At 36.6% G+C, this 17,555-nt stretch overlaps 1 protein-coding gene across 3 annotated transcripts in view; it reads left to right on the forward strand.

The window, feature by feature from the left end:
* Positions 1–17,555, forward strand: part of LOC119076505 (diacylglycerol kinase eta) — an 83,919-nt gene that overhangs the window by 5,743 nt on the left and 60,621 nt on the right. For 2 of the 3 annotated variants that reach the window (XM_037183285.1, XM_037183286.1), the window contains exon 2: positions 5,405–5,515. In XM_037183285.1, coding sequence (XP_037039180.1) covers positions 5,405–5,515 — 111 coding nt within the window. Of the gene's footprint in view, positions 1–5,404; positions 5,516–15,516; positions 15,714–17,555 lie in introns of those variants that run through there. The other variant, XM_037183287.1, reaches the window with a different exon arrangement.

The following is a 17,555-nucleotide window of genomic DNA, read 5'->3' on the forward strand; positions in this document are numbered from 1 at the left end:
AGAGACGCACACCGACTGACGAAATTACTCTGCCTGCTTGCCTATTTATAACACAAATATTTGGTAGTTGACTACCACGGTGGTAAATTGCAATGCTACTATGAGCAAACCAACACCAGGCAAATCAATTATTATTTGTTATCAGGTAACCGATCGCTCATAGCAGACATTGCAATTTGAAAGTTTGGTAGTTGTTGGTAGTTAGACCCCCAAACTATATAGCAGCAAAGATGTTTCTTACTCGAGAGACGCACACCGACTGACGAAATTACTCTGCCTGCTTGCCTATCTATAAATCGAGTATTTGGTAGTTGACTACCAAAGTGGTAGTTGACTACCAAAGTGGTAGTTGACTACCAAAGTGGTAGTTGACTACAAAAGTGGTAGTTGACTACCAAAGTGGTAGTTGACTACCAAAGTGGTAGTTGACTACCAACGTGGTAGTTGACTACCAACGTGGTAGTTGACTACCAACGTGGTAGTTGACTACCAACGTGGTAGTTGACTAATACGGATGTTGTAGATATGTTTACTGTTTGAGAGCTGCACACCGACTGATGAAATTAATCGGCTCGCTTGCCTATTTATAATTCCAAAATTTGGTAGTTGAATACCAAAGTGGTACTTGAATGAGTACCAAGCTAGTAGTAAATAGAAATTGAAAAAAAATGAAAAAAGACCTCACAAGGCTTCAGCCGGTCTATTCTTGTTTATAAATGCCATGGATTGTCCAGATTTGAGATTCTCAAGGAGCGGTGTAAAATCAGAGGTACATTGTTAAGCGGCGTACTGTGGAACAATGTTTTAATCAGAATAAACCTATCGATCGATTAAAAATGGTAATCCATAAAATAGTCTCAAGAAAGCATAATCGCATATGGACTTTATAAAAAAAGACGAAGCGTTTTCGGGCATATCGTAGAACACATTTTTACGCGGAATTACATTCTGCATCGATAAAAATATGAAAAAATTGATGGGAATAATCGACAAACTATTAAGTTAAAGACTAAAATAATAAGATTTGCAAAATAACCTCCGTTACTTCAAACAGAAGCAAAAACATTTTTACGTCAATTTTACAAAGTCCAACACAATCCTTCACATTTCATTATTTCAGTCGAATTTCGTTTGTAAAACTTAGGGCTTTATAGCTGAAAAAATGGGTTGGTTTTGGGGCTGAAAAATCAACTTTGCTACCTACTCGGAACAAAAGTACGACTTTTTGACTGATCTTAAAAGTACTTTTTGATTAACCTTAAAAGCCTAAAATTCGATTCTTTCATACATGAATTACGACCTTATAATTGTACGAAAAACTGCGAATGGAAATAATTGAACGCAAATTATTTAGAAAATTGATATATATGCAACCAATGCCATGGAACATACCTGAATTACATTAAAACATTAATAAATTTTCATTTTACAGAGCTACGATATTGTGTTACATATTTCAATAATTCCATTCAAAAATAATATGCACAAGCGGGTGGCTTATGGTATGCCATTCAAAATGGAACAATTTTATTAAAAACATTTCCAACGAAATAATATTCAATTTAGATCGGTTTACATTCGCCCTACCCCTTTTCTGAATTATGGGCTGGGCTTTTTAAAATACATCGATTTAATTACTACGCAGTTCGTTGTGTATCCTATATCCGTATTGTGATAGTAATACGCTGCAGAGGCAGATTATTATTTTCAAATTTTAATAATGTCTATGGTTGTTGATGGAATATTCTCGGAATTATTTCCGCTATTTTTGTCAGCATTCATTAGCCTCTAATTGGAATCGAGTTGTTATTAGCTTAAAATAGCACCATGCTTCTGATTCTGATTCAATTCAATTTTATAATCGAAATTACAAATGTATAAAGTGTGAACTTCACACAAACTATAAACGTTGAAATTCGATTCTCAGACTTACTGAAGGAACGGTGAGTTACCTCATGAAACGACGACTAGTCTCACCGTTTCTACACTTCTTTAATATTTGGTAAAACCATTATACCTGAATCCAAAATGGTTAAAACGACGACTTAATGAAGAAAAATTGACTTGTCGTCGAAACTTCAGTGTTATTTAGAATACAAAGCAAAATATGCACAAGGGGCATATTCTGGTCATTGTTCTTTGCTAATACCAATCATCCTTTCTTGTGCAATCTGTTATTCTTCTATCAATATAGCCTACCCGCGGTGTACATGTCTCAAAGTCTCTAAGTATTCACATGAATCCAGAAGAAACCAAATCACTTTCGTGTAAACCACATCAACCACAAGCAATTTTAACGCAACGGTAAACTATCCCATTTAACGTTTACATGGAAACATTCCCCAAGCCTGGAAACTTTTGATAGACAGGAGGATATTAAAACTCCGTCAAATTGATAATAAAATTATATGAGAGTTGCGTGGTGTGTAGAGCATGTGTGCATATATGGGGATGTGTATTCATGTATGAAGCAATCTGTATTCCGTTCGGAGTTGACGAAATCATAAAACATAATTATTTTATGTGTTTGAGATGCTCCGCTGTGTATGCCGTTACATGAGTGTGTTTTGTGTAGGTTAAAATTTATTGTCGTCACGATGTTTTGTACGGTTGATTGAAACACTTGGATTGTTGACATACAGAGTCTATTTCGGGGAATTTTACAATTGGGGATAGTGATGTTGTTTCGGTTGGGCTTTTTTTTATTGTTTTATTTGTTTACTGTTCTGTGACACGCGTCGTTATTTATCAAAGAAATTTAATCAAAAGGTCATACTTCATCATATCAATCGATTGTGTGAGAGAAAAAACCGTCAATTTTTCGAGTTATATGCCAAGCACACGAATCAACTTCAAAAGTAGCTATTTGGTTCACCGAGAGAAATAAAAATTGGAAGTTTCATTTCAATGGTGTTGTTTGTGAAATTTTCTAGTTTTTCCCGTGAAAACAAAACGTGTTTCACCACAACGGCTGCCGAAGTTTCAGCTGAAGCGAGAAAATTACTATATTTTCTCACCTGCATTGTGAAAAATCATTTTCAAATGAACTTTTGAACGGTAACTGTACTAGATTTTTTGGAGTGTTTTTCGTAGAATCCCTACACACCAAGAAGTGGGACAACTGTTTCGTTCTGAGAGAAAATTAGATACGTTTGTCGACGTTTTGCATTAATATGTAGTTCAAAAATACCATTCCTCATCAGTCCATGATATCGTAAAAAATGTCGTTAGCTCTAACAACATTTCAATACGAAACTTCTACTCAAATCGTACTAACATTTTGTAGACCCAGCGATCTGCGTAAGGTCCACCTCTTGAGCAAAGCGTAATTTTCAAACAAGTTTTCGATGATATAGTACTTCAAAGTGACATAAATGAACAGAAAGCTTTCAAATATTCTGTCGCTTGGCTGCAAGCAACCAATTGAAGAACCAATGATCATGATGGTATTCAAATTGAATTGAGTTGATTACACTTTGTCAGGTGATTGTTTTGAAATTATTATCGTGCATGACAGTGCTGACAATACACTGCAAATGGAAGAACGAATTTTCTGACAATAAATACAGGCGAGAAAATAGTAATTTTCTTACCTCAGCTGAAACTTCGGGCACCTTTGTTGCGAAAAACGTTTTGGTAGAAAGTAGGAATTTCCTTCGAAATGAACCTTTTCCCCGCTCATGGAGTCATGGGAGATCACTCTTGTGGGATGTTACCGTCCGGGATACCATGGCTGCATCATTCATTAATGATTCATCAAAGAAAGCGCGCTCAATTGCATACAAAGCTGAGGGACATAAGCATAACCATTATATTTCTTTGAAACAGAATTATTTTCGAACTCTCATTGCGTTTGAGACTTTAGGCTGTATGGGCCCAGAGACAAAGAAATTTATCGACAAACTGGGTTCATTAATGAAAAGGGCTACGGGTGAGGTCAAATCAAAGGATTATCTGTTACAAAGAATTTCAATCGCAATACAACTTGGAAACTCAGCCTGCATTTTGGGAACACTGATGAAGATTGATGATTTTTATTTATTGTGATTATGAAAAGATCGATTTTTTACTGGCTGCGCCATTATCATGAGCAGTCTTTTTTGTCTCAATTCATTGAAAATAAACTTTTTCCCCCTCGGTCTACAAATAACTATTTCATTGCAATAAATTACGAGATTACGGCAAGAGATTAACGCCAAACTCTTTTCATTAATTTTGATTGATTAACGAACACGTGAATACATTGATAACGACCGGGGGGGCATTTGACTCTTAGATAAGATAATCAGCCAAGACCCAAGCTTAGCCGATATGAAATGCATTACACATTGTCAGTGTTCAGTGTACTTGTTCAGTTCAACGTTTTGGTTATTAGTATACTCAATTCGTCGAAAGTCTTAAGGGTTCATCCATACAGTATGTCACGCGTGCGAAGGAGTTGCAAGATGTGGTTGAAAACGTAATAGAAAGAGATGAAAATAGTAGTCACACGTGACATACTTCATGAATGATACCTAAGCTTCAAAAGATAATATAGAATTTGAGGAGTGTGACTTCTCATTTCGCTTTAATTAGCGCCAACAACATTAGCGAAATTGATTTTTTTTTTCTAAATTCTACTACTCTTTCACATGTGACGATACGATGCGGTGTACTCCATCAAAGCTTTCCTCAATTATCGTCTACACCAATGTCTATAATCACAGCAAACGTACAACATTCTCACACAATTTTACTCAGAATTTATTGCATTAAATCTGTCCTTATTCCATTTTCTCCATACCTATCAACCCTCGCTGTAACCGAAACGATGTCATCTACGCTATAAACACAAAAGTATTTTAATAACACACGAATACCATTACAGACGTTTGAAGCGATTCCATTTAGTCACGTTATGCATATCCTTATACACACCGCCTTATTTCCACTCTTTCTTTTCCCGTCTATTTTCCGACCCACCATTCCTCCATGTGTTTTCTGTAAATGGCGCAAACGGTGGTGGTGGAAAAGCATTTACCTTCACTTGGGTATATATGGATATACGTACACTCATTCATCCATATCTCATAATGACTAACGAACAACCCTCCAAGCTTCATGCATCGCTTGTAACCTTGAAGCAAGTCCACAGGTGCTTTTACATAACCTAAAATCGAATAATGTTAAGGTAAAACTTTTACGCTATGTGTATACAGTGGATGGTAACCAGTGTTTGGGTATACGATTTGGTTTACATCCATCTAAACAACGGAGACGGAGAAAATGTTGGATTTTTTTTATGGTTTTTATGTTCGTTGACGACATCATGTCTTTTTTCTTCTGTGTGTTTCATTTGGCCTTTTTTTTGTGTGTTTGTTAAGTTTTATGATCTAACATTGTTATTATGTTACTTTATTTTCAGGCTACAACCAAAGAGGGATATTTGCTGAAACAGACATGGTCATTCCAAAGATGGCGACGTCGTTATTTTAGGTTAAAGGGCCATAGACTTTATTATGCCAAAGATGCAAAGGTGAGTAGGGTGTTTTATTTTCGGCTCTTTTTTGCGTCACAAAATATTACCTTGATGATGTAACTGAGTTGGAAAAATTCAGCGAAAAATTTATTGATTTCATTCAACACAATGAGGTAATGTTACATTTTATAGTCGCAGCGATGAAGCTTTACCCATCATTTTTCTTATATCTCGTATTTAATGATGCCTTCACATACTGTACTTTAATGTACTGTAACAAGCCGTACAATCAATATCAGTTAGCATTTTAAATTGGTGTAAGGTACCTAGGTAACACACCAGCAATTTAGCATTGGTGGGATTGACAACTATGCTGCGTTTTTCATTTCCATCCGATATTCACCACAAGCTAAACAATGAGAAGCGCAGCGTAACTGTCGATTCCATCAATGTTCTATTGCTTGTATTTTAAAAAGATTAACGAATGACCGGCGAAAGTAGAACATTACACAGCAATTTGGCCCCTGCGAAAATAATCGATTATGAAATATTTTCGATTCATTTTTCGTGAATTTTTAGGTGAAATTCAACTTTCGCTTATAGTAGACAGTAAAACAAAATACATTAGATGCTGCTACGTAATCCATTAATTGATTAATTCGGAAACAATTTTGTGATAAAAGCGAACTTGTTCTTGTATTTTTGAGCGACAATCTTCGGTAACTGTCTTTATTCCCTTGACTGAAAATACCGAAAAATGTGGGTAACAAAAAGGTTCACTGTGATTGAAAATGTATGAAATGCTATGAAAAACGTTAAATGTGAGTAACAGTTTTTCGTTGAGGGTAATTCTCAACCAATTTGGATGATTCTTTTTTTAAATACGCCGAATTAGAATCCTGAGGCTATGTAGGACTAAGGATCTGGAAGCTATCCGAGAAAAACGGGATTTTACACTGTTGATCATAGCCTCAATTAAAAAAGATTACTTTGATGAAATTTTATTTTGTTTGGTAGTGTGGGTAAATCATATAAGTTTGTTTTCGATGTGCATGAAACTAGTAGGAAGAATAATTTCATCATTCGATGCCCAGTAGAGATGAGCGGGCCGCCCGAAATACATCGGCCCGACCCGACCCGACCCGGCCCGATCGGGTTCGGGTCCGGGTTTTGAAAATTCATTCGGGCCGGGTCGGGTCGGGCTTTGAAAACAAAAATTCGGGCCGGCCCGACTTAGAAATACAAATTTAAAGTAAGCCAATAAAAGCCTATAAAGCATGAAACACTAACTTATTTTATTATTTTACTTCGCGTATAAGATTATTGCAAAGCCTTTATGCGTAGAAAATGATTTTTCATTAAATTTCTTATAGTAAAAAAAAGTCGGGTCACGTCGGGCCGATGTTTTTTTCGGGTCGGGTTGGGTCGGGCCGTGAAGAGAAAAGTCTCGGGTCGGGTCGGGCTCGGGTTCAAAAAATTGGATCGGGCCGGGTCGGGTCGGGTATTGAAAAAACGTCGGCCCGCTCATCTCTAATGCCCAGCCTTTAACGTGTAAATATCTCTTGCTAGTGAACTACTAATATCTTGATAGTTGACTAACAACTTGATAGTTGACCAACAAATTTGATAGTTAACTATCAAGTTGTCTGTCAACAACAGCATCTTACGCCTGTTATCAAATTACACTTTGATTAAAAAGTGTAAGAAATTTTAATAAAAAAGTTACATTTTTTCAGGGAATATAAGATGAATTATCTCAACTAATTTTTTTTTAAACATGGAATTAAAATGAATCGAAGAGATTTACACATGATCTTCAGTAAATAATGAAAGGGAAAGGAGCGTTGTGTTTGACGGTCTCGTCTGTGCTTTCCCTATTAATTTAAAGAGAAAGGAGTTGCTGTTTTGGTTGTTGAATAAATGTGTCCGAATGTTTTATTCATAGTTGTGCCAGTCCGTGCATTGTGCATTTGCGTCTAGCCCGTTGCCAAATTGTAACGTAAAAAATGCAGCTTTCAAATGGCCCCCGAATAAATGATCCAATGAATTGCTCGCGATTAGTATAATAGCTTCGCGCTGTGGGATAGTGCTAATGTTGAAAATAGTCCGTTGCGCAATTGTAACGTTAAAAAGCACTTCGCATATGTCAGAGTCACGGATGTTTGCAAAATTTATGCAATCAACCTTAATATGATGAATCTGTTCATGATGAGTCTGAAATATTCTTTAAGAATGTTAAGGTTGATTGCATAAATTTTTGCAAACATCCGTGACTCTGACATATGCGAAGTGCTTTTTAACGTTACAATTGCGCAACGGACTATTTTCAACATTAGCACTATCCCACAGCGCGAAGCTATTATATTAATCGCGAGCCATTCGTCTGACGCATATTTGTTCGAAGAGAATATTGTAAGCATGTTACGAGTGTGAAGTTTGCGGCCAGAGCGAAGCGAGGGCCGCAATTCACACGATTCGTGATATTTTATTCACGATTGAAGGTTTTGTGAATGGGAAATTATATTCAAGGGATTATTTGTTTTCTCGGTCTACCAATAAATTTCTCCATTTACAAATATTTTAAATCCCTTTACCATTATAGAGTCGAAATTGGTACCAATTTACCGAAAATATTGGTAAACTGATTTGTACAAAAGTGTAAGAGAAGAACATCTATCGCACATTTTTATTTTGTGAAAAAGTCCTCGTTTACTTACATTCACAAGACATACTTCGCATCTACTCTGATGTAACAAAGAGGCATTCAAACAGAATAATGGACAGCTCATACGAGTGGGAAGTCATACACGAGTCATATTTTATTTACGGTTGATTGAAAATGTTGAAAATTGAAAATTTCTAAGAAAATTGAGAACTCAATTTACTGTTATTTGCGTGGAGTCATTATTATAGTAAACGTGTCACGAGATAGACGATAATGTATTAAATTTGACAAATACAGCTGAAAAAAAACTGGAATCAGTGATGCTTCTGAAGCTTAACAATAAAAAATGAAAATTAAATTGATCAAAAATACATTTAGAAAAGTCAAGGGACCTGACCCGCCCAAATGGTGGGGCCTAGTTTTTCGTATATCGTAGCCGACGGTGAGGTTTAGAACTACACTTGACAAAACAGTTACCGAAGCAAGTTACTCAAAAATAGACTTGGGAGTTTGATTTTATCACAAAACTTGTAGCCTGGTATAATGAATTACTTTCGCAGCATCCAAGGTAATCTGTGACTGAAACTTGCATATCAATTTACATTAGACTGTGGTAGCCTGACTTTCTTTTCCGTGGCACCATCTCTTAGTTTTCACAGCTGAGAATCAAGGTAACAAGTATTCCATTTAAATGCACAAAGCATTTAGAGGGTGTTATACTCCGGTCAATATGGTTCTACAAATTTTTGCATACAATTTATGTATTATGTAGCGCCATATTCAAGTCGTGTCACAGTACTTCTTTTATAAAGATAAGCCTTAAAGAATCCAATTTGCCGAACCTTTCATTACCTGCCCCATGAGAAAGTATACGATTGCATGATAGTTCGCTCCATGCGAAAATCATCCATCACATGAAGAATATTTTCGAATAATTTCACGTGAATCCCTTTGTGATAGTCAACTTTCACATGAGGCAATCTATAAACCAGAATACACTTAATGCTGCTACGTAATTCATTATTTCGGAAACAACTAGGGGATACTCACTGCTGTCTCTTAGAGCAAATTGCTTCGATTACTGTCTTTCGACAAGTACAGCTGTTGAGCTTGTTGCTCAGGAAAGGGACTTGTGAGTCCGGTTATCACAAAATTGTTACCTCATGTAATGAATTACTTTCGCAGCATCTAATATCATCTACAACGACGTCACTAGTTTTACCTAACCGAATTTAGCGAAGCAACGTCTGTGATCGTTGTCGCAACTGCATTGAGAAGATGGGTTACGTAAGGCATGAGAGTAACGTGCAGCATGTATTGACTTGGATATTTATGCAATAAACAGTGTTCTCAGAAACATGCAGTATGTATCATTACACATGTTGTAAGTTACTCTCATACATACCGGAAATATAATTATAAATACCATTCCGAGGTTGCTCTGGTCTAAATGCCCGACATTAACACCGGTGTGTCGACAACAGATGATAAATCAGTTCAATTTCTCGCCTGTGAAGTTCTTGTTTTTGATAGATCGTCGAATTCGTTCCCTTACTTTCGGTTTACAATTAGGTCGCTACTGACAGTAGGGCGGGATTGGCTTGGCATTATCTCAAGGTCTCAAACAATGACTGTTACAGTACAACGCATAAAACCAATTATAGTTCGTAAGTTTGCTGGTACGTTACCCATTGATTGAGATGATGTTTTGATTGACTTGCGTCCTCATTTGTCAGGTGGGACGACATTCAACTATAATTACATAGTTAAATGGAAACATCGACATGGTACTAGGCTATTTTCGCAAGTGGTGATCCAAGCTCTCGTGCATCGGTAGGCTGACGAAGCCGTGCTCTAATAGCTGAACACAAACAAGCATACCACTAATGACACATTCTTTTCGGGAAAACTACTGGTCGAAATAGATTGTGTCATTCGTTGTATGTTAGACTACCATTGTCAGTCTGTATTCAACCATGAATCCCCTAGTTCTGTGTTTTAAATCTATGTTCATTCATCTGTGAGAAATTCAGTTATTTCAAGTTATTTTTGTCCAACTCGATGATAAGTTGATTATATAGGATGTTGTATTATCATTGGCTCTGTGCATACGGACAAACTGAATTTCATATCCCCTGTCAGTGCTGTATACTGCACGAGCTTAATAACTTAAGGAGCTCACCACAATCAATTTTGTTTCAGTCAAACTATGTCTGAAAGTGGTAATACTTCCATCATATCGTTGCACAAAATTTTAATGAAATAAAACAAGCTCCCATCTTCGCATCTACCATCCGTTTTCAGAAATGTCTAACTACTTTTAAAATATTAATTTTATGCATTACACTGCAAACCGTATATGTGATGATGACTTTTCCAATTTATGTTTGCATTTTCATCCACCCAGAAACGGTTTATAAATTTATTCATAAGTTTCCCATCCACTCGATGGTGATATACAATTTTTTTTTTATGATATTCAATTTGTATGTTAAAATAAGATATCGCAACGTTTCGCTACATGCAGAGAGCACTTAGTATTTTATGAAAATGTTTCGTGATAGTTGGAACGTAGGATTAACTGAAGTGTGCAGAGCTATTCTAATTTTATTTACGGAACGATAAAGCCAAGAAGATAATAGAACGCAAATTACAATTAGAAATTCCATTATCGATAATAATTGGACGAATTCGTTGAGTGTTTCATTCTTACGGTATTACATCACACATTAGACTTCATCAGTTAGGGTTATCATTTCTGATCAATACACAACACACAGATCATGGGATCCTTTGTGCTACCCTGTCATCATTAAAATCTCCTTCTCAACCTATTACCTTACGCTCTACATGAACCACTCCAGGCGAGCAAACTGATCCGTATGATTAGTTACCAAAATGATCAGCTAATTTTTAGGGCAGAAAGCAGAGAGTGACTGGCGTGAACCTCGCTTCATTACACTGTAATTGCCAGAAAGCCACTGGGAGGTCATCTGCGTCTAACCCTTTAGGCCTTACAATAATAATAGCGAGTAAGGCAACATTGTCGCCCGAATCACAGACGTCATTGAGATTGGCAAAGCCTGTGATTTACATTCCGCTTGATATGGACCTGGTCCAGTCTCATATTTCATATGACTAGCCCGTTCACTCAGCAGCGCGCCAACCGCCAAACTTTCCCACTATTTAGCCCAAAAGCCCTCACTTCCAAATTAGACTGACGAACGAGCCACCTTTGAGACGAGGGCCTTTGGTGCAAAAAGTGAAATGACAGCCTGTCCAGACGATGACACACCACTGAATATCACAACAACCCGACACTAGCGACCATATCGTCGCTTTGCAAAGAGTTCTGCACAACATAAAATACATGTATGTTGTCTTTGCGATCAATCCAAATAAAAGCCGGGAAAAACTGGCAACTCTCAGCGGCATCGCACCACCAATTCTTCTGTCGGCCTTGTTCACTCTATAGCCCGAAAGCTTAAGTTGTATAGTCCGGATCATTTTACTCATATAGAGTTAAAATAGGATCTAGCCACATCAGTGAGTCAACTTTCAGACCACAAACCAGCCGAAGGGTAAGGCTGGCGAATGAGGCAAAGCAACTAAGAGTCCTGGCAGTGACTGGAGTCTAAGAAGAGTACCAATCTCGCCAAGCCCTCCTAATGTCTCCTCGCAATGAAATTCCGCTTACAGCGTCCAAAAATTACTTGAAACATGTTCTCAAAAAATCCTTCGTGAATTTTTGGCGGTTTCAACTGTCACTGTCTTTCACTGGAATGCGTACACACAGTGTGAGTTTATGACGAGGAACGTATCATTAGCCGCACGAAAACGTTAGTTTATTGGATGATTATGCGAGAACCTCAACTTTACGGGCGACCGTGGAACTTCATAGCCGAGACTTAGTCAACAGAAACGTTTTGCTGGTCAGTTCTGACTACAAGAAGTATAATTAATTTCAGACACAGAAACAAAACATTTGTTGACCTTTGCAGTGTTGCCAGTCGTACGTCACACATGGTAAAATTGGAATTAATAGGGTTTTTGGCCGGATCAGTCGAAAGTAGTTCTCAGTAATTTGTTCTCAACACTCCAATTTAGACGATCGAATTATCCTTTTCGATAAAATCAAATTCAAGATGGTCAAAGGAACATAATAAAAAAAGTTCAGAAAAGGAGGAAATAAAGTCATTGTTAGACAAGAGGTTTAGGGGACAGCATTCCCAATTAAGTCTTTCTTGTGACTAGGCAAGTCGCCCATATCGAGTGTATCAACAAGAGAGAATATTATTTAATACACGTGATGCTTTAGCGACCCACAAGAAAAATGAAGTTTTCGCCAAAAAAAAACTATTGTCAGACGGAAAAATGATAAGTTGGTACGTCTGTGGCCGGGTAAGAATACGTATGTGAATGCCAGAGAATGCGGAGAATCTTGTGTACAAGATTGGGTCTATTCTCTTTCATTAGACCCAACTAGTCAACACAAAAATTTGAACTCACGGACGTTATGCACTAATAAACCATAGGACATTCATCATAGGAAAGTGGCGATAATGTAGGTCCCTTCACGAATTAGGTTTAACATTTTATTGTAACAAGTTCGTATTTTTCTGGAATAATTCGCGCATTAGTAATTCCCCAGTCATAAGTAACGACGATTACTATCTCTCGACTCACGAGCTTTGATAAATCTTCTGGATTCCCACTACGAGAAGACTTAGTGACTTGCATCTCTCTAGGATTCATAGCTCTCAACTACTCTCTCAGTTACACTAGTATTGAAGCCCCTCATAGATTTTTAACCATCCAAAAATCATAAGTCTCTAACTCGTGTCGGGTCATAACTCGGAAGGAATAATTGTTGTTGCTATGAAAACGGTTCCCATAAAGTATGGAATGAAAGTATAGCTGAATGAAACTGAATTTAGTCTTTCATACTATAGACTTTACGCGTTACTCTAATCCTTAAACAGTTAAGCAAATTTATCTATATTTTGCCAGAAATTACGAATTTAATTCAACAAAAGATAGGCAAAGAATAGAAGTTACGTACACAAAAAGAGTCCTTTGAATGTGAATTGTGGATGAATGAATAGACGGAAGAGACACATTTCAAAACATATGCGATTTTATTAGTATAACTATAGCGTCTCAGCTGTCCCTAGTTCATTGTTTGTTCTTTGTTCATTCATGAACGTCCCATCAATGTTAGTTTTTCCCTTTCACTGGAAATAATTTCATTTGTGTACTTTCCACTCATATATATGCGACAAAGAAAATCTCATAACACGTAAGTGTGACCTTTCGTCATCAATTATTCATTGAAAATTCAGCATTAGAAACTCTTCGAATCACATCGATATACAGTCATTAAAGTTTGAACGAACAATTTATTTCAGATTCAATCACTGGAAAGGAAAAATCAAGTTTTGTTTGTAACAATACTCTCTCTAGCATCCTAACTACTTTTATTAAGGTGGTGAACGAAACAAGTAGCCTTTGAAATTTAAATGTAGATTACAGGCCAGTCACTCAAAATGTAGAGTAGTGTGTGTAGAATATGGTAGAATACAAAGAAATAAGGTGAAAATTTGACACAGACGTCAAAGAGTTAGGTTGCTAGAGAGAGTATTGTTTGTAAATATTCCGTTAAAAGAATTTACGATTGACATGAATTATTTAGCCGGTCGTCTGTATGGAGGGGTATTCGCTTCAGAAAATTCTTTTTCAAATGTTTACCGAAAATCTTACGAAAATGAGACATCGACCAGATTTGCATTGTTAAAGTACTAGACTTGTCAAACCGCAAAGTTTCACCGTATCCGTATCGGTATCCGTATGGACACATTGACGTCGGGGTCCACAAATAAAAAAAAAGATCTTTACTTTACTAGTGAGGTAATGTGGCCTTTCCCTCACTAGTGAAGACCCTTTCCCTCGTTCGTAAAGTAAAACGCCATACTTTACACGTGAAATAATTTGATATCTCGTATCCAGATGAGTAAAAGTATCCGAGGGCTTCAGCCCGATATCAAATTACTTCACTGGTATAGTAATGTACTACTTATTGTCTGGTTGGTGCAAACTTGAAAATTGCCCTTGGCGCCAAAAAAGCATAACGTGACACTAAACCAACCACAACTTGTGCAGTGGAGTAAAGTGCCCATCGAAACCTCTGTATTATTTCCCAAATTACCGATTACCCCTCGTCGACCTCGGCCAGCGTATAAAATAAATGATTGAAATAGTCGAGTTTTCAGTACAAATTAGTCATCTCAAAAATAGCAACAGATCCAGTTTACATTCAACGGATGAATAAAGCACACGTAATGGACTTGAGTATATTCTCATTTAACAATTATACCTACGACGACGCGACATACACTTGAATTGTGTGGCGGTTAATATTCCAATTAAAAAATTATAAACATCTCACATAAACACAAAAGATGACAAAGATAAAAAAAAACATTTTCAAATTAACAAAATGAAAACAAACACAAGTGCCATCCATCCACTTTAGCTAATTGCATGTCCCAGATCTTTCGCATTATCCTCTACAGATAATGACACAATAATGTTATACAAAAGCTGATGACGTCGTCCTCTCTATAATACGATAATCGTTAAGTTATGTGACATAGTCTATGAGCTTTTCGTGCATAACAACCTGGGGGGATATAATATGCAATTTTGTGTGATAACGACTGGTGGAGTTTCTTTAATTGGAAATATGTAGTGTGCGTGCTGTGTGACGACATCTCGTTGAGTAATTTCTACTACAAATAACTCTAGTAGAAACGGATTCGGCGCACTCATTTCCCTTTAACAGCTAGACAATTATCCGTCGTTTCCGCATTCGTTTTCTTATTCTCTTCGTAATTGTAGAATGAAGTGTGTACACGTAAACATAAGCTCTCTGTTTGATTCCTCTTTCTCTCTATGTCTTCACCGTCTTTCTCGTATACACACAATGCATCGTATCATATTCTCTCACTTAGCCCAATTATTCCTCTTTTGTTGATCGAATTTCTCTCTCATCTCTCTCCGATTTTTTGGGGGGCGATATAGATCGGATAATGTACAAAAGCAGGATGTCGGCAATTCGGGAACCCAGTTTATATTCACGAGCCACAGCAAGCTGATGTTGTTTTTATCTGTTCAAGTGAAATGATAAGAGAAACAAAACAAACTACTCTTGCACAGCCAAAATGAAATTGAATCTAATTTCAAATCATCGATGTATAGCAAGTTCCCCATTTCGATTGATTGAAATTGTGTAGTAAAGTGACAGTGGTCAATGACTTTATTCGTGAAAAATGTGTGGAAAATCATTCAATGTAAATAAATATATTTGCAATGTTTAGAGTTACTATCCCTCTTTAAAGTTAACTGAAAATATCTAGAAAATTAATCAAACAAAAATTTATCATAGCAATAATTACTATAATCGCTACATGTAATGTTAGTTCGTATTTTAATCTAATGAAAAAGTGCGGCAAAAATTAGAAACCAAAGTTTGTGTATTAGTTTCCAGTGAAAAGACACTATTAAAATGCTTATGGACACAATACAATTCAGGTGAGAGGAATAAATCTAATTTTCACCATGAAAAACTGCTTACTACTTACTCACAATTTACAAACTTTTGTTATTTGAACGAAAGAAAGAAAACGAAATCTCCGACATCAATCATACAGTCTGTATACATTGCCCAGATATTGCGTTCGGTTGGAACAAGAAAAGCTAACCCCCGAAAAATCTTCCATTTTTTTTGTTTTACATTTATTTTTCTGTCGTACATACGTCCGTGTACCTGTTCTTATGCTCTCATATGTCTTATAGCTTTTTGTCGTTCACATTTAGGTCGTCACACAATATGACGTCAACACAAAATTTATATAAATTCCCTTGCCGGTGCTAATGTATTTTTGATGTAACTTTATAGCATTAGATACATACACCGAAGTTGGAAGACACCTCTCTGTCGCGTAATCCGAATGTACAACAGATATATATATATATTCGGTGTGCACTTAATTTTAAATTGCTTGTACTTGTGCTGTTTACATTTTATATTGATCTCGAAGTATACATATGCTTGACTGTTATAACCGATCTAAATTAATCAAAATTGAAAATCCGACGTAATAATATAACTGCACCGAGAGTTCAGTTACAGCACGAGACAACGATTACAATGATTTTCTATATTTGGAGTACACACTTCGTTCACTGTTATAATCTCGGTGGTATATTATGTTTATGGACGACAGAATCTTGAAAAATACAAAGAGTTCGCTATGTATATATATTGGCATTGCCTGAATTTGGGATAAAAGGTCATGTCTGGTATGCAAATTTTATGTTTCGAATGCTTACCATTCTGTCACAGAAATGGATGATGTTAAAGTTCAGCATCATTAGTATGCCTATAGTCAATAATGTTGTTCAAGAGCTCTTGTTCCATTATATAAGGGAACGAGTACATTTATTGCATAGTGTTAGGTAGTTATTAAATTTGAAATGGTTTTGGGTATTAGTCAATTGTAACCCACCGCATTGGGATTTTGTTCTGCGAAAACGTGATTCTAAATGTTGCTTAGAATGCGAGGCAACAATTTGAAACTTGCGGAATGTACATAAATGCTGACATAGTGCGTTTGATAGGTCTCGCGTGAAACACGCATCCGTTGGTCCCAAAGACGTCTGTGGTTCCGTTGCAGCCGCTTCACAAAAAATAAAAATTGATCGAAACAGTTTTCCGTGCAGCAGATATTTAGGGTGCCGTGAGTTCAAATGAGCACCACATAGGACTCCACTACCAATGTCAAAGGTAGAGTAACTTTTGTCTTCCTTCAACCACAGACGTCGTTGGCACAGATACGCGTTTCGCACAAGACAGCACCAATTGTGTACAAAATCTGTGTTGCTTAGAGATTGTATTCGGGTGAAGGAACGAAGCTTATTGAGAACGTAGTAAGTGTACCATAAGCACTCTACTATTCTAAAAAAACGAATATTGAAATTGAGTAATATACATGGCACAAAGGTGACAGACAGTTGGCGAGATTATTTCTGAAATGCGTCACTGAAATTTCCTTTAAACATTTTAAAGAACTGTCCAACGAAATTCTTTAAATTCGAAGAAAATCCATAAAACATCCTCTGCTTATATGCTCTGAGGATTTTCTTGAAAAAGACTGTGTCACTTAAATTTACGATTATCCGCCCTTCGTTCAAAAGACGTTTTTCAATATCAGTCAGCGGTAAAACCTTGTACATCTGCTCATTACAGCAACATCTAATGACAAATCTCAAAGGACGATTATTAACGGCTACGAAATCCTTATTATTGTGACCTGTAACAAAGAGAGCTGCCTTGCCTGTAAACATTAGCAGCAATAAAACAAAACAAAAATT

This window comes from Bradysia coprophila, unplaced genomic scaffold (assembly GCF_014529535.1).
Source record: "Bradysia coprophila strain Holo2 unplaced genomic scaffold, BU_Bcop_v1 contig_232, whole genome shotgun sequence".
In the NCBI taxonomy this organism is placed as follows: Eukaryota; Metazoa; Arthropoda; class Insecta; order Diptera; family Sciaridae; genus Bradysia; species Bradysia coprophila.